General features: G+C 45.8%; 1 protein-coding gene across 5 annotated transcripts in view; it reads right to left on the bottom strand.

Annotated features, from left to right (window-relative positions):
- KIF26B (kinesin family member 26B) overlaps positions 1 to 23331 on the bottom strand; it is a 428353-nt gene that overhangs the window by 73318 nt on the left and 331704 nt on the right. For all 5 annotated transcript variants that reach the window (XM_032466561.1, XM_032466562.1, XM_032466563.1 and 2 more), the window contains one exon: positions 4225 to 4431. In XM_032466561.1, the coding sequence (XP_032322452.1) occupies positions 4225 to 4431 (207 nt within the window). The remainder of the gene's footprint in view (positions 1 to 4224; positions 4432 to 23331) is intronic.

Below are 23331 nucleotides of genomic sequence, written 5' to 3'. Positions count from 1 at the left end.
CTTCTGCTGGTTAGATCTGTCCTTCACACACACACACACACACACACACACAAGCTTGTGAAATGGGTTAGGCTCATTAGAGGGTAAAAGGGGCTGTGCCATTTCAGGAAAGTGACCTTGAGATCCACTGTAGTTCTAATATAAGCAGGAGCTTTGTGATGGGCATCTGTCTTCCAGCTTCCTCCTCTTTCTCCATCTACATCCTCCTCTTTTCAAAATCAGCCTTTTCTTTCTTTCTCTACAGATACATTCAACATATACAGTATCAGTCACCATTGGTCAGTGTGTTACAGTGGGTGGTCTTCAGCCTGCTGTGTCTCAGCTCCAGCTTGACTATTAAATCTTTAGACAGAGGCCAGGCTCTTGGTGACTTTTCGTATTTCCCCATGAACACCCAATAATACAACGCTCTGCAAACGATCAGGAGGTAGATTTTGTGAACCAACTCGGGGATCCGGGAACTTTCTCTCTGGTTAGCATCCGTCGCTGTGTGCTGCACCTTCCTTCCTGCCTCAGCACCGGAGTCAGAGCTGGAAGCGTTCAGAGGACGTGCAGACACAGGGCTCTGCAGGCATCGGAGTCACAAGCCTTCCGGTGGGAATCTGAGAACTGCAGCCAGCAGTGAGTGTCGTTACTCAGCTCCAGGTTTCAGCAGCACAATGAACCTATGTTCGGAAATCAACTTTCTCTCCCAAACCGAAATTGAAAAACCACACTTCCAGCAACTGTCGCTTGTTCTTGTGGTCGCCTCAGCACCTCCTGGGCGAAGGGGGTGGCAGGACAAGGCTGCCGTGGGGACCACAGGATCTGTCACACCCTGGGATCTAGGTAACGAGAGCCTCGTGCTAAATCCTGAGACTGAGGTGGTAGGACTCTTGAGAGAATTTGCCAGAGGCGCCTCTGCACAGCCAGGAGGTATTATTACCGAACAAACTCTGCCTTCTTTGGACATAAAGTGAGATGGGGGTTAGGAGGCTGGGGGCCTACCTTGAGACACACATCTAATAATATATTAGATTCAAGGTCAGCAAAAGAGAAAGCCAGTTGTGTGTGGACCAAACACGCACATATCACTGAATCACATGTACAAGGAAATACAGACATGAGGACAGAGGAAATGCAGGAGCGGCCTCACAGGGCACAGGGTGGGCAGGCCTCCCCTTGCAGAATTCCTGCCCAGTGTCCACTGAGAAGAGAATGGCCAGACACCTGTCCATTTGGTGTTTGTGAGGAGCTGACCATGGCCCCTGAAGGCCTTTTGCTGTCTTTCCCCTTGAGGCTGGAGGCTTTCCAAGCAAATACTCACAGGCAGGGCTAGCTGTGCAGGAAGCTTCTGTTCACCCCCAGGCAGGCCTGAGACCCTTCTAGTAATGACAGAATGTTTGTGTTGCCCTTCCCCCACCAAATTCCGATGCTGAAATTCCCATGTGATAGTATTTGAAGGTGGGGCTTTTGGGAGGTGATTAGGTCACAAGGGTGGCGCCCTCACGGATGGGAGTAGTGCCCTTATGAAAGAGGCCCCAGAGAGCCCTCTTGCCCCTTCCACCATGAGGACATAGCAAGAAGACAGCTGTCTATGGATCAAGACGGGGCCCTCACCAGATGACACATCTGCCAGCACCTTGATCTTGGACTTCCCACCTCTTGGACTGTAAGAAATAGTTTTCTGCAGTTTATAAGCCAGTCTGTGCTGTTTTGTTAAGGCAGCACAAACGGACTAAGACACCTCCCCAAAGCTAGATCCAGCAGAGGTCTGCCTAATGGTGGGCAGCTGATGACAGCTGAGGCCACTGGAGGGTACCAAGGATGGCTTATAAGGGCTAGAAGGAGCAAGGACTATTGTAATTACGGCTTAGCTTCAGGAAGCTGATGGCCTTAGAGACTGAGAGGAAGCAAAATTCATAACTGCCACCGTGGTGGCTGCTGCTTCACAGGCCAACAGCAAGGGCCTGGAGCAGAGGCTCACTCTGCACACTTTCCTGCTCTCCTGCTTCAGAGGCTCTCAGGTGCTCCGCCCATGCCCACAGCATGATTTTACTATTAACAGTGACAACAGAATAGTAAAAAATTATTACATTTAGTGAGCACTCAGTGAATGAAAGACTGAATTTCTGAGTCTCAATTTCCTTGTCTGCAGTGTAAAAGTTGCAATACCTCCCTTCCAACAGCACAGAATTCCAGGAAGGGTCAGATGGGTTACTGTATATGAAACTTCTTGCAAACATGAAATTTATATTGAAATGTAATTTATCATAATATTGGAAATTTTAACAAAAGAAAGCATTCTGAAGCAAGTGCAGCTATAACATTGAGCATGTGAGTTCTGGTATCCAGTGTGAAGTATATGCCAAGACGTAAGCAATAAAAATGGCTCCTTTTTCTGGAATAAATCTAAAACTCATTAATAGCCCACACTTAATTTAGGGTTTGCTTTGGAATTCTTACAATTTAGGGAGATTTGCTTTTGAAAAGTTTTAAGTGTGTTAATTAAATTATTTGTAGGTCATTTATTAGATCCAATGTCAGGTTCAGATTAGCGAGCCCACTGGGTGGTACAACACACAAAAAAATGTAATGAAGAGAAGAACTATAGAACTTACTCATAAAGTACTTTGTCTTTTCATGGTGAAACTCTTCGGGGGAACCACATGCTCAGTTTGTTAATGAATGGAGCCTATATATGTGCTAAGTGCCTCTAGTGTAATATGGGTGCCTGTGTGAACATCACTACTTCCTACACTCAGATGCCACATGGAGGAAATTGCCAGGCTCTGCAAATGGTAGCCGTCAGAACCCTGTCTTCAGATTCTGCTCCAGGCTATTAGTTACTCGATTGCATTATGTTTTGTATAAATCTTGGGAAGTCCTGGAACTTTATCTGGAAGGTGCAGGTGTCTGATACCAAAATGCAAGCAAAGTGGGCCACCATACACCTATAACCTGGGTTATAGCTTTCTACTAGAAGATCCAGTTGCAACAGTTCATTGCAGATGAATTGCACCAGATGGTGTAAGTGAATCTTCCAGTCGGCATCTGTTCTTACTGGGATTGTTTCCAGGAGCTTTGGTTCAGGAATCTTGGCACTCTGGGCCCCCAAGAAGCCTCCAAATTATACTCCTAACAGATTAACAAAAAATGGCCACAATTGTCCACCCCTCTTTGTGTGTTGGCCCCTTGCAATGTGACTTTGCAGCTCCTGCAATCAAGAGGTAGAGTCTCTTACCTACCCCTTGAATTTGGGCCAATCAACTTTAGCAGATATGATGTAGTGTCAATTCCAAGCCTAGACCTCAAGAGGTCTGCAAGCTTGGATAATGTCATTGCCATGAGAGCAAGCCCAAGATAGCCTGCTGATTGATGACAGACAACATGGAAGACAGACCAGGTGATTTGGCCAAGGCCATTCTGGACCAGCCAAAAACTGGCCAACCCTCAAATGTGTGACAGCATCCAGCCAAGATGAGTAGAGCTGCCTACCCAACCCAAAGCTAATCCCTGACACACAAGTGAGCCAGGCTAGGAGCAGAGGAATGCTCATGGCCCTTAAGAAGTAATAAATATTCATTATTTATAAATAATAATAATAAATATGAGCAATAATAAATATTTGTTGTTTTAATCCACTAGGCTTAGGGTGGTTTGTAACACAGCTTTCCCTAGCCTCTCCTATTCCTCTCCACTCCACTGATCCAGGCCACAGGACTGCATGTCAGTCTCAGTTTCCCTGCCTAGCCCTCCAGGTCCTCACTAGGAATTGCCCTCTATAGGGCCCTAGAACCCTGCCTAATTCTAACTCAGCTTCATGAAACATCTTTGCCCTTCTTACTTTCTAGTCAGAAGCCCAGAAGCCCAGTCAAGAGCAGGGTCCTGATGAACCAGTCACCAGCACCTTGATGCAGCTGTTCCTGAAACTTCCAATTCTGTCTGCTCTCTTCTGCTTCTGTTTGCCATCCACTGATGCGTCCTTTCTTCCTTCTCTCCAAGGATATGTTTTGTTGAAATCCTGACACCATGCTCCTGCCCACGGTATGACACCAGCAATTCAAAAGGACTGACCTACTCAATGGAACTTAAATGGGCTTCCAAAAGTTGTTGTGTAGATGGTGAAACTGACTCATCAGAGTGCTTTGGAAGACACTCTCCCAGCTCATGGGTCCCAGTGAACAGTTAAAGCTTCCTGAAACTAACCAATATTGCCTGAGCTCGAGGAAGGTTTATACCTACCTGAGAAGCGTCTTGTGGAAAAACTGCATCAAAGGCAAACATCTTAGGAGGAACTTGGTTCCCTCTCTTTTGGAAGGCATTTAGACTTCCACAAGTCAGGGGATCATACAAGGTGATTTGCTTCTTCCGTGGGTCCACCTTTAAGAAAGAGCTGGATTCGGAGGTATCGCGAGCCAATGTGGAACAGATGCGAAGCATGACTTTAACCTGTTAAGAAGCCAAGGCAGGAAATGGCATGGGTGACGGTAGCTGGATACTTTATGGTGGAGTACCTTACTCTGGAGACACAAGTATACATGGCAGCGTGGAATTGTCTCACAATAAATTATGATAAAATGCACAATGAATTAGCAACATAATCCTCAGTGGGTCATGGGAAAACGGATTTATTCATAATTACCCAGTAGAATATTTTGATCTGTCCATTACCTTATTTCAGAAATGGCGCAGCATGTTAGCATGTTCTTTGTCTTCTTATTAAATATAAATAGAAAATTAACTGGACCCAGGTGGCCCAATTACTTAGATGAAAAGGTAATGCGGACTGCCAAGCTTTAGGGGCTGGTGCAGCTCCCTTGAAGCTCCCAGATCAATAAACCGCGGACATAAAAGTTAGCTCCATGATTTACTCCTTGCTTCCTGCTCATCAGGACTCTTAGAGACAAAAACCCACAGTTATTAGTGTCATCATTAGAAGCCGGTGAAATGGTCTGTTTTTAATGGCCAGCATTTGAAATGTGTTCCAAGGGGCAATGGTGATAAAAGATTTGTTTGAAACATGTTATTTGGAATCCCATTAAGGGAGTGCATAGAAATTGTTGTTTTAGGGAATGAAAGTGCATCACTGTGGGAAACAGGAGGCAATGCCCCTTTAACCCACCTCCTGAGTAATTGAACAGTAATGTTTATAGTCCTCAGCCCAGCCCAGCCCCACCCCATGGCTGAGCGGGGCATTTGTAGAAATGGACTAGAGTCTGGAGATGAGCAGAAGTCAAGCCGAAGCCACACACGCACAGTCCTAGAGGCTCAAATCTTACAGAAATGGATAGCATTTGCTCCCTGACCAGCTCTTGGTTACTCATGTTGCTGGTTCATGCCAAAAGTGTGGATCACCTACTGTCTGAACCAGGTACTGAGCTAGGCCTTGGAGATGCAAAGACCCATAGTACATAGAGTGGAGGGGAAGACAGACATGGAGACAGAAATTTTTTGTAATATAATGTGGCAAATTCTGATGCTATGTACAGAGTTATTTTAAAACTCCTCTCTGTGTCATGCCCTCTTCATCTAATCAATTTTCAGGTCTGATGAAATCTCAGTCATGCAATTTTGGGCAGAGGGATCGCAAATTTTTACAGAAAGTATTTCCAACCTACAGAAATGCTCAAGGAATAATCTACACCGTGCATACCAAGTGAGGTCATACCCTGCTTATCTCAGCCCTGCCTGCGGGGGCATGGGAACTCGTCTGCAGTGCACAGAGCTGAAATGTAAAGAATTCCCAAGGCGCTGGACTCATCAGACGTCCTGCACCGTGTCCTGGCTGTGCTTATTCTCATCCCTTAAGAATAGTACTCAAGGGTGGATTCGGCGGCTCGGGGTCACAGTGGAAAAAGACAAGGCTGGGATGAGGCTGACCTCTCAGGGTTCACATCTCGGTTCTCCCACTGAGGTCTCATAATGATACCTGCCTTTTCCTGAGGGTCTATGGTGTGCTAGGGCTGTGCTGTTACCTACAGCATCTTATTTAATCCTCCCGACAGGCCAGTGCACAGGCATTCTTGTCCAGATTTTATAGACGAGAGAGAGAGAACAGATGTTACAGAACTTGCAGGTGGTAAGGCTGGGCTCTGCTCCCACCTCTGTCTGACTCCAAAACCCACACTTTTCCCACTATGCCAACGGTTGCTGTCTATACGTCGTCAAGCTTCTCAGAACCTCAGTTTTCTCTTGTGTGTATTAGGAACAACAATGCCCGTCTCATGGGACAGTTGTGAGAAGAAAATGAATTGACACGCGAAGCACTGAGCACAAAGTAGGTGCCTGATCCCTTTTTCACTTCCTCCTCCTCCTCCCCATACTTTCCCCCATCTGAATAATGATACCCTAGCATTTCCCAATCAGTGTTAACAGAAGGTTTCAGAACCCCCTGCCCTGGACTCACAAACAGGATGCGATTGGGGATCACTGCAGACAGACGGAGCTGGGCCTTACAAGGCTCCTATTAGTAAAGCCTTGCCAAGTTTCACACGTAGTCACTACGTATATGACACTAACCATCACATCTGTCTGCATTCCCTTCTGGCAATTTTCTTATTCACTGTTGAGTGTCTCCAATCTTCTTTTGGTTCCATTCACTTCTATAGATTTGCCCCAGTTATGCAGCAGGTGTGCCCAGAGCACATATTCCAATTGCAACTTTTGGTGGGCATCAGGGACCTCCAGGCTTTCTGTAAGCAAATCTCCTAGCCCAGCCTCTGAACACTACAAGTCAGGGACGATGCAACCCCAGGCAGAACTGATGGAGTCACATGGCCTGCTGCTTTTCTATTTCACCATTTTGCATGCAATTTCTGGGTAACTAGAGGTGCTGAATGTAAAATACGAGCTAAGTCAGGCAAGGGCCGACAAGGAGAAGCAGGAGAGAAGGGGCGGACTTAGTGAGCCGTTTGTCTAGAGGGAACGCTCCTGAATCTTAATGAAGTTCCAGGCCTGCAGTTCAATTTCTGCAGACAAGCTGAAGAGCCCAGCCACAGGTCTCACCAGGGAGATCCACAGCTCTTTAAAAAGCCATTGAATTCTGGGCTGAGGGGGATGCCGCACTCCATTCTTTTCTTTGCAATTCATTTAAATAAATGGCTATTTCTTCCCCTTAAAGGACAGAAACTGGGTTTTCCTGCTTCATTTCTTTGTGTCATTATTCCTTTAGTCCAGTCCTCCACTTCCCGCTAATCCTCTGTAATTAAAGTGTTTAGGAGATACCACTTGTGATCAAGAAGGTCCCCTGACTTCTTGCCAGGAGTTCATGCTTTTGTTGCAAACACTGGTAGGTTCTTGGCAACATCTACTTCCACCCTCCCTCTCTCTGCTGCTCTGGGTAGAGCAGAGGGTCCCCACAGTTGGTAACCTGCACAGAACTTCTCCCCAGCTCTCAGGAGAAAGGGGGCAGTCACTGTTTCAGTCCCAGCATCAGAACTGGGAGAATGGGATCTACAAAGACCCAGAGAAAGAGGAAGGAGGGCCTGACGCCCTGATACCCCGAGAGTAGCTTAGCACCTCGTCTCCCAGAGCTCTCCCTGGTTGAGACCCCACTTTGTCTCATGGATCTAATTGTTCAGAGGATGGTGCGAGACACCTGTTGCTCCAGGCAGCAGTCATCTCACTGTCCTGCTCATCCATTATCTCAGCACCTCCTCCTAGATGGCCGGGGGGGGACAGAGGGAGAAGGTATTTGTGAGACTTTCACACAGCTTTGCTCCTGAACTGTGTAGACTCGCCGTCAAGGTGAAGGCAGCGCTGACTGCCACACAGCCTTACAGGGAGCCCCCGAGGGGCAGCCTCACCAGTGCTTACTGCTCCACTCCATATGGTCACATGGACCCTCCCCTGTCCCAAGCATGGACCAGGGAGGCTCTTCACTGCCTGTCTCTCTACCCAGAAGCTGTCCGGCTGCAGGCTCTTATCAGACTGTAAGGCTCAGGAGGGCTCGGGGCAAATCTGACCATCCAACGGGTCCCTCACCAATCAAAGAAAGACTACAGATGATGGTAAGGTGGTGGGACACAGAGAGGACACAGTCATCCTGCTCAGGCGTGGGCTTTGTTGAAACTCCTTTATGAAGCCTCACAATGAAAGCCTGGGACAGACACGCATGAAACAGTGACCGGTCCCAGCCTGCATCTGGGCCACAGTAAATGGTCAATGAGAGTGTGCCGGTAAAGATACACAGTATTTCCCCTACAAGGTTAGAGGCTGCAGAATAAATTAACCACCACCATCCTTCAGTCCCTGTACATTTCTATATTCTGACTCCTGACAGTGATGCCTAAGTTCACAGGTTTTTCAGAATCAGCTCAGTAGAAGATGGTCAAGGTGAAGTCAGATCAACCAAAAATACCATGTGGCTTCATTTTTGTCTCAAACCCAGCAGTATTCAAATTATCCTTAAGCCTTCCCCATCTTTTCTTCAGTTTCTAAAATGTGTCTGGCAATGGTTCTCCAAGGAATGCCAGAGGCATGTAAGATGGGTTCATCAGAATCCACCAACAGGAAGAATGGTGGGAGAAGCATAGTGGGGGAGACTGTCAGGGGAGATTCCAGAACCAAAAGCAGTGTCTCTCGAGACCGAAGAGCCAAACTGCAGAGCCAGTGAGCCCCAGAACTCTGGTCCAGGGTCCTGATTCCCTCCTGCTGAGGCAAGTGGCAGCCGTGGTGATGCTGGGATTCCCCACGATGGATGTGAGCCATGGCAATAGCCATCACCCTGGCTCTCACAGATGATACAGAGCCGAAACGCAAGCAAGAGACTGGGCTGACCTTCCAGCCTTGCCTGATGACAGTGATGATGGAGATGGAAACCTCACTGTGCTGCCCCTAGTGCAGACGAAGAAGCCTTCCCTGGTTTCTACATATTTTTGGATGGGATTCAGCTCTTGAGGGCAAACTATGGAGGGATAACAAAAGAGTGCATTGTATCTAAAGTATATTCCCTTTCTTACAGGTTCTGGGTGTGACGGACACCAACAGCAGTGAACTAGGAGCCAGGAGACTGGTTCTCATCCAAACGTCACCACTGTTGAGTGGGGCTGGTCACCTGAGGTGTGGGCCTTAGTTTCCTTATCCCTAAAATGGGGCTACAGTGTCACGTCCCTTGGTGGACAGTTGTGAAGAAACAAAGAAATAAAGACAGACTGTAAAGCAGAGTACAAATGTAAAATATCATTCTCCAAAGGAAGAAAGGAATGGAGGGAGGAAGAAAGAAGGAAGGAAAGGAGGAAAGAAAGAAAGGAGGAAAAGAAGAATGAATTCATATTCTTCAAGTCAACCAGTATAAAACAGACTTGCTACATCAAATTCATGACACTGGGAGCCCTTCTCCTAGGCTTAATTTTAAAAATTAAAGCAAAAAATTCTTTAATGAACATACACATACACAGTGACAAGAGAAACAAAGAATAAAATATTCTCCTTCTTCCTCGCCCCCAAATGAAAGAATATGTGGTCTGCTTCCGTCTTCTGTAAAGGTGAATAATCCATGTAAAATTTGATCTGAGCACCTACAAGCTAAATAAGGTATTTCGCTGATTTTATTCCTTTCTTTTCTGTCTTGATCAGATGTGATAGATGTGCTCACATTGCCTTACTTATGGTACATTAGCCACTTCAGGAAAATCTCCAACCATTCTAAGTAAGATGATTGGAGAGACAGGAACCTTAAATAGTACATACTTCTCAATATGTGAGCTTCTCGACACTTGCTTTTCTGCTCCACCGAGAAATTCAGCAACCCTCCATATTCTTCTCGGGTTAGGACACTCTGACAAATCTATTGTAAAAGATTTTGATGAAGTGCCAATTTCTAAAACACACTGCAAGTGATTAAGGGTGCAATTTTCCAGCCATTATTTAAAGAGCGCTTTCCTCCTTATAATGTCAGATTCTATTGCTGACCCACCACTGAAACTCACAAATAGGACTTTCCCTCCCCTTCTGATTACCTGATGTGCTTGCTTAACCCAACAGAAGACAGGGGCGAAGTTGTTTCACAAAGAAGCAAATCAAAAACTAAGTTTTGTGACAGGAGAAGGTTTAAACCCTTTTCTGGTAAAATTTCTAGAAATAATCTGAAATTCCTTTTTCGGGAGGAAGATCTTGATGATTTCATGTGGCCGGAGGCTTCTAGAAGGTTTTTAGGAGACCATGGGATCATATGCCAAATAGTAATAACCTTGGAGGTCTCAAATAACTCCAGTACTGAAAAGCGCAGGGAGAACCAAGCAGATTGTGCTCCCAGCGTTTACAGGCGGGGCTCCGAAACACACCCGACAAAGTCATTGTTCCATCTCAACACAGTTACTGTCACAGGCTCACAGATTCACACTGAAGGGACTCCAGAGATTCTAGGCACAGTTTACTTGTTAGTGACAGGACAAAACTGGATTGAATTTCTTTGCAGAAAACCACAGTAATAATCCTCCACGACATATTCAAAGACCATGAAGCTATCTTCACCTGGCGGAAGCCCAGAGCAACAGGCTCCAGGGCCAAGTTTGGGGGGTGGGAGGACGGACTACAGAGGGCAGTGGGGCACCCTAGGCCTATTTTTTGGGTAGTGTCTGCTCTGTGTTGGCAAAATCAACCACTCTGTCCATCAGCCATCCACACCATCACCATGACCTCTACAAGTTTTATGAATTTTATATTGACAAAGAACTATCTCGTTTCCATTTGGTTCTCCACAACAGCTTTGTTGAGTTTGTATTATTACAATCATTATGACTATTATCTCTACTTAAAGGCTCAGGAGATTGAAATGCAGGGCACTCAAGTGACGTGGCCAAAGCCTGACAAAGGTGAGAGGGCCGTGTCCCTGACTTGCTCCTACTGCAGTGAGCCTCCTGGGTCGGAGCCAGAGAAGGGGCTCTGTCCTCCCACCAACCCCAGCCGGGCTTGAACCTGTTCTGCCTGGGGCTGGGCCCGCGCGGAACCACCTTTACGGGGCGGGGGGGGGGGCTGTCCCCGCACTGTCGGGGACTGGCTTCTCACAGGTGCCAGTGGGTAAGCTCTTGTGGTGCCAGACAGCAAATAATGAGCAGCGACAGCGGTGCCATGAGAGAGGGAAGATTTACATGATTAAAAGCCAGGCTGGGAAAGGTGACAAGTGGCAGCACAATAAAGCCACGTGTGGGAGAGCATGTGCGAGACCAGCACGTGGGGCTGGAATGAGAGGTGCTCAGGGAAGACATGCTTCGGGGAGCGGGGCTGGGGGACTCCCTGAAGCTCTCCATCACCTAGCATCTGTCACCAGGCAGCCAGCAGGGGACTGCAGCGCTGGGGGGAGGTAGCACAAAGGCAGGAAGAGTCCTTCCCGTGAGGCTCTGCTCACGGCTGGTGGCTGGGCAGCTTTTGGGAGCAGGTCCCTCACAGCAATTAGCAGGCCGGGGCCAGTCTGTCAGCAGGGACTGGGACAGACAGCAGCCTGTTAGAAGAGGCTCCGTCTCTCTCTCTCTCTCTCTCTTTTGTAATTCTTATTTTTTATTGAAGTGTAGTTTATTTACAATGTTAGTTTCATGTGTACAGCAAAGCAATTCAGTTACACATATACATACATATAAATACGTATTTTCAGATTCTTTTCCATCACAGCTCATTACAAGAAATTGAATATAGTCCCCTGTGCTATACAGTATGTCCTTGTTTATCTCTTTTATATATAGTAATCTGTATCTATTAATCCCCAACTTCTAATCTATCCCTCCCCCTAATAATCACAATTTGTCTTCTATGTCCATGAGTCTATTTCAAAGAGGCCTCGTCTCTTAGCCCACTGCACTAGGGTACTTATTTTAAATGGATGAGCTTTGAAAGATACATCCTAAGACACGACATTCTCGGGACTGAAGGGAAGCTGGATACAGATTCTGACCCACTCCAATATTAAGAACGCTCACCATCAGCGTGTCCTTCGTCTGACTGTGTGGAGTACAGCCTGGAGCTTGGGAGCACACAGTCTGGAGACCGATTGCCTGGGTTTGAGTTCTGGCTCTACCTTTTACTGTTGTACATCTGTGGATAAGTGACAACCTCCTGCAAGTCACATCTGCAAACTAGTCATAATAACAGTACCTGCCTAGCAGGGTGACTGTGATCATTAAAAGAGCAAATGCCTATAACAGCCCTTACAACAGTGCCTGCTACATAGTAAGTGCTAAAAAAAAAATTAGCTATCATTACTTTACTATAATAATAATGACAATTCCTATTATATTTTATAATATAAAATTTTAAATTATTATTATTATTATTGAGGGGATGAGTCTACTAGAAAGATCATAAACTTTGAAGTCAGACAGATCCTGGCTCCTAGGAGCTGTATGACTATGAGCAAATTATTTTAACAGTTTCCTCACCAATAAAACAGGGACAATAATCTCTATTAGAAAGGATTTACAAGATTATTAGGCAAATAATTATGCTAAGTACTTGGCACAAAGTAGGTTCTCAATAAATAATAGTTACCATTGCACAAAGCCCACATTCGTGACGGTGCTGTGTGAGCCCATGTCCTCGGGAATCTAACAGATGAGCTCTGCTGTCCCAGCTCTACCTTTAACCACCTTTGACTCAGGAGTTCAGGAGGCCTAGTCACTAGATTCTCTGTTGTTTATGCCCCTCGAAGGGACCTAGGAAGTGTCGGACATCCCACCATATTACATAGAGCTAAGGCAGCATCCATGCTGGCCCAAGGTTGCCCAGTTCTATGGATGCAAGGTTAGCTTAGGTCTCCCGACTTCCACCTACTCTCTCAGTTGCCTGACTTTTGGTAAATCCTGGCTAAGTGACAACTAGAGATTTTTCTGAATACTAGGTAGGGAAACTATTATGGTTAGTTTGTGGTTATTGTGGTTATTTTATCTTTGGAAATACCCATTCAAAAGATAAAACAGCTTGGAAGAAACTTTTAAGAAAAGCAGCAGTAGACACTCCTTAAATTAGAATTCTTTCAGATGTAGTCAGTTTGGATTTTGGCACTTATTGTTAATAAAGGGCCCATTTAGCGCTAAAGCTCACTCATGTGTTACGACTGAAGAGCTAACTAATAGATCTGCTGTTAAATAGCAAGCATTCAAGAAACACCGCATCTGCTGATGCAGGCTCGTCTGTCACCAAAAAGATGCTGTTCAGCTTGGCCACCAATGGGGCCAAGGGAAAGCTGTTTTCTTTTCTGCAGCCCAGTTTATTATAAATGTGAAGACTTCATCCTGCTAACCTGACACTTGATTTAGTGTCTTTTGTACCTCACTGCTGGGTTCTCTTTGGTCCCAGGAATTTCAATATTTCACTGCTTCTGGCCTTTGACCTGGAGAAATGATACCCAGACTCTGAAAATAAGTCAAGTAACCCTGTCAGGTGACTGTCCAGAAACATTAGCTCTCAGGTCCACCATGGAATTTAGGAAAGCACCATAACAAACAGCGTATTATCTAAATAAAAAAGGCAACAGCCGTGATCATCTAATAACGAGCTACGTGTTTTTCTGGCATTCATCACTTCAGTCCATTTTCTTTGTGTAACTGTCATTTAGGAAGCCTGTCTACACTGGCTCCCAAGTTCTGCTAAAAACACATGTATCTCTCATGGGGTGATAATTTTGTTCCTGGCAGCACTCCGTCTGGATGAGACCTGATGCAGGGGTGCCAGCATCAGCCTGTGTTCTCAGTGCTTCCTGGGGACATATGTCAGGTAAGCTGGAATCAACCCCCTCAGCTCAGCCTGGAGGTTTTTTCAGGCCCACAGGACTGCCTGCTTGGTGGTGGGAGAGAAGGCATCCTGCTTTGGGCCCACTAGGGAGTTGGGTTCGATGCAGGATTGGCGAGTCCCCTCCTGGAAAAGCCCTGGGCACGCACACTCCAAAACTTGGCTGGAACTCTGCGGCTTTAGTTCCAGGAAAGAGAAGAAAGATGCACTTGTCCTAGTGAGAAAAAAAGCACCTGAGGGATCTTTGGGGCCAAAAGGTTGAAATCTGGAACAGTCTTAGCTAAAATTTAGGATGTTAGGTAAATTTCACTTTCATCGAAGCCTGATGAACTCTACATCCTTATGACCTCCTCCCACTAAAAGCAGGGAGAAGAGGGAGGAAAGACAGTATGCCAGTACCTTGGTCCCCAGTCCCTGGACCCTTACTAAGTCTTAGAGACTTCCATTTCAGTCAATAAAAAAGACGAGGAAAGTTCAATAACAGCAACACTAGCCACCATTACTCCACTTCTTTCCCTATCAGTTCCTCCAAAGGGCCTCCCTCCTCAGGAGCACATCTGATAAACTTCGCTAAATGCCTACGAGAGGTGAATTCTAGTCTGGAGGACAATTTGGAGGACATGTTTTCTCTTTATTTTCTTAAAAAGTGTGTATGAAAAAGTAGATGGAGCTTAGGGAGGGAAGATCAAGCAAATGTGAGATTTGCCTAATTGCAGTCTTCTTTAGTGTGCTTAGGGTAAGAATTGGGGGGAAAAACCCAACAAATTAAGGTCTATACCCATAATCCAATGATGATAATCCTCTTTGCCTGAAGGCTGGGGCTATGGAGAGGGCCTGGGAAGGGAGGGGCTTTGGCAACCTTTGATGAAAGGCTCTTGATCAATAAGGTGTACTCCTGCATTGAGAATTTAAAAGCCTTCCTAGGATGCCGTGTCTAAAGGAAATGTCAGAAGCATTTATCATGTGCTGGATGGATGGTCTGCAGCAGCAGCTTGCCAAACTATGAAAGCTAACTTCTCTTAGGTCCCACAAACACCCTCGACAGGCCCTTTTGCACTGTAGGGTATTGGCTTTCCTCAAAGATCAGAATGTGTGAGGGGCCTTCATCATGGCTTCGTAGAAGGGACACCACCACAGTGCTTTGTTACTGGGAGGTGTCCCCATCATGGAACTTTATTTCTGGGCTCCAGCTTACATAGGGCTGTTTTCTCTTGCCTTCAAGGTGAACCCACCAGCTACTCTCTTTGTATTTCCAAAGAGCCTGAGCTGCTGTCCCCTCATCAGAGTATAGTACGCAGTACATCTTGTCTGGACTCAGAAACCCCAGGCAGAAGGAACTTGCCCAAGGGACAGAGACTGGATGGAGTGATGGCCAGTGGCTCTCCCAGACTCCTGGCCCCACCCCAAACTAGTCCAGCTCAGGACACCCAGCTCAGGAATCAGGAAGCCTCCATCCATTCATTCCTTTATTCCTTCAGCATCCGTTGAGCACCTCTCAATCTGAGCCAGGTACCATGTGAGGCTCTGGTGTAACAAAGAGCTTAAAAGCCAGTTCTTGTCTTCAAGGGGCTGAGTGTATCAGGCGAGACAAAAAAAGTGTAACAGATAGTACAAAAGAGCTCTGCACTGGGGTACAGTAAGGAATCAAAAGGGAGGGGACATTTCCACTAGGGGAGCAGGAAAGTTTTCGTGAAGATGATGATCAAGGAGACATGGAAGAGGAGTCAGGGTCGGCCAGGCACCTAACACAGGGCACGGGCACGGGGCAGGGTGAGTGTGTGGGCAAAGGCCGACCAGTGTGTTGGAACCTTAAGTAGCCATGGGGCCTTGTGTCAAGTTTCTCAGCTTCTCTATGCCTCAGTTTCCTCACCTACAGAGCGGAGATGGTAACAATGCCTACACCTCATGGAAGCTGTTATGCAGATTACATGAAATGATGCAGGTGAAATTCTTGGCAAAGAGCCTGGCACATGGTAAGAGCTCAGTGAGTATCGTTTTATGATTTTACTCTGATGTAGTTTAGGGTGGGCAGCGTGGAGGAGGGGTAGGAAATTCGGCTAGAAAAAGAGGTGGACGTCAGATGGTAGAGAGACTTATTTTCCAAACTAAAAAGTCTGTACTTAACTCGGATGACAGGGCTCCACTGAAGGACAGAGGAGAGAAGCAGCTGGGAGGTCCCCATCACTCTGCCACAGAACAGCTCTAGGGTCACGATTTCTCCATCTGTAAACCAGGGCTAACAACACTGCCAACTTTCTTCCCACTTGGGCTGTTACCAAGTCAAGGAAGAGAGTGTCTGTGCAACCAGCACTTTAATCAATAGCATTTTTAGACATGCCGACCACTTGTTCAGTGAGTCTGCGTGGAGATTGTGTAGATGACACACAACTGCACAGTTAGCAATCTGCTGGACTCATGCGCACTGGGTACTAGGCGCAGCTTTGTGACTTGACAAGAAGAATAATGAATTAGTCAACCCACAAATAAATATTTATTAAAATGCCAAAGAGCAAGGCATGCTCCTTACCCAGGAAAGCAAAGTATGCCAGAACATTTGCATTTAAGGAAAAAGCCAGGCAGATCTGCTTCCGAACTCTCAGGAAGAGATCGTTTGTTGTACAGCAGATGTACATAAATCCACAGGATGTAGACTGCTCTGTTCTAACTGTGGACAGACTGTTGGTGGTAGTTAGGGAGCTGCCAGACAGAGAAGCATCTCTTTTTTCCCTAGTGGAGGGGAATCTGCAGCTCAGAATCACATATTGGCTCACCTATGGACACTGCTCTGTTGTGCATTTAATTCATGCTCCCAGTTAGTGACTGGGTTTCTATCGCCTAAGGGACACAGCACAAATTATTTACTTTGTAAACCTTTATGAGGCTATTGGCACCTGATACGGTCTCCCTGGGCACATTTTTGCTGACATAACCATGGGGTCCCGGGAATTGATTTCATACAAGCACACAAGGTGAAGCTCACTTTTCTTTCTCAAGAACAGCAAACCACTCAAACTCAAACTACTTGTTGAAACACAGATTGCTGTGTTTCTGATTCAGGAGGTCTGGAGTGGGCCTGAGAATATGCATTTCTAGCAAGTTCCAGCTGCTGCTGCTGCTGCTGCTGGTCTGGGCCTCCCACTTGGAGAACCACTGCTCAGGGGGTACATTGGCTTCAACCTCATGGAATCTTTCCCTCAAACTCCATTGTGAATAAAAACCACAGTTGATTTGAATGTTAAATCCTTGGAAAATGACAGTCTTATTAATTTTAAAGATTCTGGTAGTTAAAGAAAGAATGCTGTTGTGCCGTCAAAATAAAAGTGGCTTCTGATGCTATCCCATAGTTCTACTTGAGGGATCTCTTGAATTCTAAAGTGAAATAAGATAAATGCTAACCTTAGGAAGGGTCAATAGGTTAAAGAACTTTTCTCCTAAAAGTAGCCCATATTTTGCATTGATACTGATTCATTTTGTAGTTTTTCCCCCATAGCTTTTATTATTGTCACGGAGCATAAACTTCCCACAATAAAATCCAAACCAACTCTTCCTGTGAGTAATTTTCTCTCTTCCCTCAAATAATTATTTGAGATCTTATTAAAATTATACTCATTAGGAAATCAGCATTAAAGGAAATCAGCAACTGTTCCAAGAACATCTTTTGTCCTTGAGAACACCGTCCCTGCTCTGCCGTGGTTTGAGTCTACGTGCATGAGTCAGTGCGAGTGTGAGTGTATTTAAGGATAATGTTTAACACTTCCGTTGAACGATTTCTAGAATCAGTAAGCATGTATGGTTGGGTAGGGTGGTCAATATTTACTTTATGTGGGAAACAGTTATTGAAATCAGAAGACTTGGGATAATTTCACCAGGGAAAGATCCTCTGCTTCTGGGTCCCAGTTCTTCCAGAACGATGCTTGAATTTGGTGGAAGAGATTCAGAATAAACCAGTCACTAAAAACATGTAACACTCACTGGGTGAGGCAGAGGACATGCAAATTTTGCTTTGTTGGGTAGGTGAAAACTGGCAAACTTCCAGCCAGTTTGTCTAGCTTTGAGACAGTAAAAGTGAGGATGATGATATAACCCAGATCCAACTTGAAGCCCAGTTAGGTACCAGAAGATCTTATTACAATACTGTCCACCTATAACACAGTCCAGATGGCAGAGGGCCCTGGGGCAGCATGAGAGAAAGCTCTAGCAAACTCCACTCAGAATGAACTGATTTAATAAACTCTCATGCATGATCAAAAACATTCATCTATAAAAATGGAGTAAATGAGACTAGAGTGAATTTTCCCCAGAAGACTGAGTTTATGGTAGGGGTGTCTGGGTGGGGGACATGATGTGGCAGCTAGGAGAGAGACCCAAAGCCAGGGTGGCTGAGCCCAGGGGCAGATACACAGATTTGGCAGATACATATGGCAGTTGCACTCCAGGCAAAACACTCATTTTCAAACTTTGGAGATGGTGAGTGCCCTGAAGGAGAGCCTGTATCTTATTTAGCCTCACATCCCCAGCATCACTGAGAGTGCCTTTCCCCCAGCCAGAGCTCAATTCTACAGGACCAGTAAGGGTTTAACGTGAGAGGCAGAAAACTGAGATGGAGACATTTGGAAATGGGATTTTTCCCTGGGACAGTTCTGGATCTAGGTACAAAGGGAAATGAAAGAAGATATGAAGGAAGAGGAAGACTGTTCTAAAAATGATAATGACATTAAATCAGGCTGCTTTAAAAGCAACCTGCCCAGATTCTAAACTCTTCCTTATATTTCTAGGGGGAGGGTAGGAGGTGGTAGTTAGGCTGACTGGCAAGGTAGTGGGTGTGTCTGAATTTACAAAAGGTATGAAGGTAAGTGTATTCTGAATGACGGCTTCTCTGAGGGACAGTGATGGGTGGTGCGTGGAGGGGTTTGGGGGGCCGTGGGGTGGTGGAGAATGCTATTGACCCTTATGCTCAGTGTCAGCTCTTGCATGTGCTTCCAATTTAACAAACACCTCTCGAGGACCTGCCTCTGCCTTGCTCTTTGCCAATCCTCCCAGTTACCCTACAAGGTAGGCCTTTTATTGTCACAGAAGAAATAGGTTCAAAGGAGCAAAATGGCTTCCCTAAGGTCTCATAGAAAGTAAGTAGCAGAAACAGGATTTAATTCCAGCTGTGGCTGGAGGTCACGTACATTTTCCTCTTTACCATGATTGCCCAGCTGGGCAGACAGGTGCAAGGACTCATACAACCCTTGAGATCAAGCCCAACCCAGAGCATGTAAATTGTACACCAAACAGACCTTGCACTAAATATATATATGGTTGCTTTGGCAGGTTTTATGAAACTCCTTAAAGTCATTTTTGCCTTGTGCTACTGTGGCTCAGCATGCTGAAACATATTTGAGCAGTTTAAAAAAGCACAAGGTATGATTAAGTATATTAAGGGACTTTTAAAACATAGATTAATGGTCTGATAAGTTATAAAACAGCTCAAAACTGTGTAAATTTGTATTCAGGGATTTTCTAAAATTGTAAGTTATTGACTTGATAGATTGTAACAAGGCTTTTGAAACTGTTCTGCTCTATTACTTAAATTTTTACTGTATAATTTATTGACAGGTTGAGGAATACCATGACCCCCTTGGTGGGTGCATGGCAAATTCACAGCTCCAGCAGTCCTCCACTAAGAAGATCTGCTGATCACCCCACAGACAAGTTGGCTAGGACTAGGCATGGTACGACGGCCATGTAAAGCTTAGCACCCTCCTTCCTTCTGCTAGATCTTACTTCCAAAGGTCATAAAGGTCTTTGCTCAAGCCTCAGTAGTTGCCTGGATGTAACAGTTACATCCAGTGCTAGTAAAATGGCTGAGTTACTCCACCATTGCTCACCTGGAGAGTAACTGCCACTTCATGCTTACTGCATTTACAGGTACAATACCCGAGACAGAAAGAGGTAAAGTGACGTATGCAAGTTCAACAGTTAGATGCAATGAACCGGGTATAAAGTCCAAGCCTTGTGCCTCCCATTTAATGGCTTTCCACCTGGAAATTAATAAGCCAGTAGCTGTAAACTCTTCCAGGAACTGAAGACCCCTACCACTGAAACCCCAGTCAGCTGTCTGAATGTAGGTCAAGGCAGGGAAATAGATGGCTCACAGAAGGAAATGGACCCCAGTCTTCAAAAGATAAACACACACACACACACACACACTTCTATCTCTATTAATCTATCTTTATCATTATAATGCTCAACAATGTGTTTGCTACAAAACTCAATGCTATTCTCAGCAAGGGCAAAGTCTCTTCAATAGCTGAGACTTTGGGTTTGAACCTGGGGAAAAACTGAGGGTAGAGAGCCTTGAGAACACCCTTCCAGGTAGCATCAACCTCGTAGGTCTCCTGGGTATCAATAACGCATCAGAAGAAATAACTTTCTAAATGTGACTCAGGAGGACCGAAAGGGTTAACATCCAAAGGGCGAGCAGTATGGAGTCCACATTTTAGCAACCTGCTGGTGAGGGGGCCAAAGCCATGGCTGTGCCACTGTGCCCCACACAGTCAGATTCTGGTCCAGTGGGGGCTGCTGAGAAAGGTGGTGTGTACTGAGGAAAATGGATGCAAAGAGCTCAGAGTAAAACTCCCGTCCTCAGCCTGTGTCACTCCCATGGTAGAACAAACCTCATGCTATTAGCAGCAAAGGAGATGATCTGAATAGGCTTTAGTCTTCCTGACCATTACTACAGAATTGGCAGAAGAAGGGATGAGGGCAACAAACGTGATGGAAAATGACAAGTGAGGCAGAAGGTGGGACGGGGAGGCCATATCCAGCAAAGGACAAGGAAGGGTGGCAGGAGTGAAAGCCTTTTAGACTCAGGGAGTGAGGAGGGTTATTTTGAAAGAATTACTCTGATCCACTTTGGGCCAATTTTCCTCCATGCCCTCCAGACGTACTCTCCATCCTGCTCAGTGCCAGGGAGGCACACCTGCCTGGACCACATCAACAGACTCTCACACTGCAGAGGGAGGAAGACAAGTCAGGAGGCCTCTCCACATTCACTTTTCTCTGGTTCGAAAAGCTGCTCCCTCTCTTCCCTCCCTTCCATCCTTCAGACCTAGGGGAGATGGGTGCGCCCCTATAACTAGTCCTGGGCTGCTCTGTTAGCCTTTCTGCTTTTCTACCCTGATCCATACTTTTGTAAACAATCCCTCTATGACACTCTTCTCAAAATAACCGATTTGAGCTTGACGCTGGTTTCCCGTTGGGATCTTGCTGATATACCCGCTTGCTCACGTGGTCTCTTTTTCTCGTGTGTTTCCCTCAGTTTGTGACTGCTTTCAGGGGTCGGGGAGGAGAGAGAAGACTCTCGGTTAGACATCCATTGGCAAAGGAAGAATGTAAATGGTGGAGTGGGAAGAGGCCACTTAATATTAGATACTGGGTGGGCATGCTGGCCTTTTTTTTTTTTCATACACTTCTATGTTACACAAAATGGTAACTTGAGAAAGGAGAAATCCAGCAGTCACCACCTTAACCAAATAACCCAATTAACTTTGTCCACTACAGGATAAGTTAACATTACGTACCTACTGAAAAGATGTACCAGGAAGAATGTAGTGCTGGGGTTTTGCTATGAAACGTCACTCACTCTCCCATAAGAGTCTGAGTCCTTCCCCAACTGGTGCAGCATTTGTGCTCAGAGCATCACCTAATGACAGCCGATACAGCTCTCATTCCCATTTTACAGCTGGAGGAACATGGCAGCCAGCGTGAGTTCTTCCCTCAATCCCACAGCCTGCACACTGAGCAGAACAAGATGCAACCCCTCGTCAAAGAGGGAAGACTTTAGAAACACAGACTAGTATTAGTGAAACTTTTAAAAACCTGATTCGCTGCTAATCCTGCCCCACCCCCAGGAAACTTAAACAGTAGCGATAAACCCCAATTTTTCTTTATGCAATGTTTCTAGAATGTTCTTCCTTCACTCAGTGGAAAATAGAGCACTGGGGTCCACATGCCAAAGGCAATGAAATACAGCTCGCAGAATCAGTCTAGTTTGTTTTTCCCTTTGGATTATGACCAGGTGGCGGGGAAGGGAGTAATTCAGAAACAGAGAACACTCTAGTGTTCATTGAAAGAATAAAAAAAGAACTAGGGCAGGAAAAGTTTAGAAAGGACTTTTCTCAAAAGCAGTGATTTATTAGACTCAAACCACAGTTTCTGGTAGCATAACCAGAACCTATTTCCCCTCAGTTCATTAACTCTTGCTCTGAGAGCCTATTTAACTACCCCAAAGTAATTTCACGCAAAAGTTCTGTTTCTATTTCAGCATTTCTAGCATCATTTAAACAAAAGATTCAGAGAGTTGAGTGAATTTTTTTGCTTTGCACGCAGACACAGTCACCTAATGACATCCTGTATTTAGAGGAAAGTCATCTCAGACCAGCTCCACGGAGCCCTGTGAGCCAGGGACAGAGCTCGCCACAGGAAAGTTGGAACATTAGAATCCAGAGTGTGGATTTGGAATTTCCAGTGGAATTTCCTTACTTTTATACCATGGAAACCCAGGTTCATATGAGGCCCCAGAATCAGGCCCAGCATGAAGACTTCTGATCCCTCATCTATGAAATCCGGGTAATTACATTTGCCTGCCTCCATCAGAAAGTGGCGGTACCCAGGACATGCATTACTGCCACCCTCCTCACATTTAGAGGACACATCTGTGTCCTCTAAGCCTGCGGCCAGGAGAGAAAAGTGCCTAGATTTAAAGGAAAAGACAGAATGGAGCCCTGTACAAATTGGATGTTTGTTATAGCTTAGGAAAAAATGCCAAAGAGACTGTGTGAATCAAGACTTCCACAAGAGGATGGAGATCAGGGCCCAGCTGACAGCCACCTGGCTGAGACTGAGGTGTGCTCAACCGTGTGAGGCTCGCGGAGCCTCTGTCCTGGGGCTGGCCCCAGGTCTGGGTGCGTGGATGGTCAGTAAACAGAGAAACATTCTTCTGCCTCTTGTATTCTCTCCCCTCAATCTGTTCTCTCTAGACACACATCTTACGATTTTCTAAGACATACTGTCCAGCAGAAGTTCACTCACAGACCCTGAGACAGTGAGTCACTGGGTCAGGTTCCAATAGTAGACAGGAGATTGGGTAGAGGAACACATCTGCCCGGAGTTCCACGCAGCTCTGCCTTGCTCTCAGTTCCTTAGCCTCCTTAGCCCCCTAAGCCCCCTAAGCCCCCTCTTCTCCCTTGAGAGCTGTGGAAGCTCTTGTAACTATTAACTGTGAGCTCTGCGTAGGTCGCAAACTTATAAATACTGTTGCCCAACCTGGACAGAAGTCAGGACACCTGGCTCTTACTTTTGACTCTGTTACAACCAAGCTGTGGTTCTCAACCAGGGAACACCTGGCAATGTTTGGGGACATTCTTGTTTGTTACAATTTGGGGGATGCTACCGGCATCTAAAGTGTAGAAGCCAGAGATGCTGCTATAATACCTTACAGTACACCAGACATCCTCCCCCCTCACAGAACTGGCTGGCCCACAATATCACAGTGCCGCTCTTGAGAAATTTTGCTCTAGACTTCTGTTTTCTCATCTGTAAAATGAGAGGTTCGGATTAGACCATCTCAAAAAAACGTTTTCA

This window comes from Camelus ferus, chromosome 23 (genome assembly GCF_009834535.1).
Source record: "Camelus ferus isolate YT-003-E chromosome 23, BCGSAC_Cfer_1.0, whole genome shotgun sequence".
In the NCBI taxonomy this organism is placed as follows: domain Eukaryota; kingdom Metazoa; phylum Chordata; class Mammalia; order Artiodactyla; family Camelidae; genus Camelus; species Camelus ferus.
Note: the sequence above shows the minus strand (reverse complement) of the source record. Positions and strands in the feature narration are given on the sequence as shown.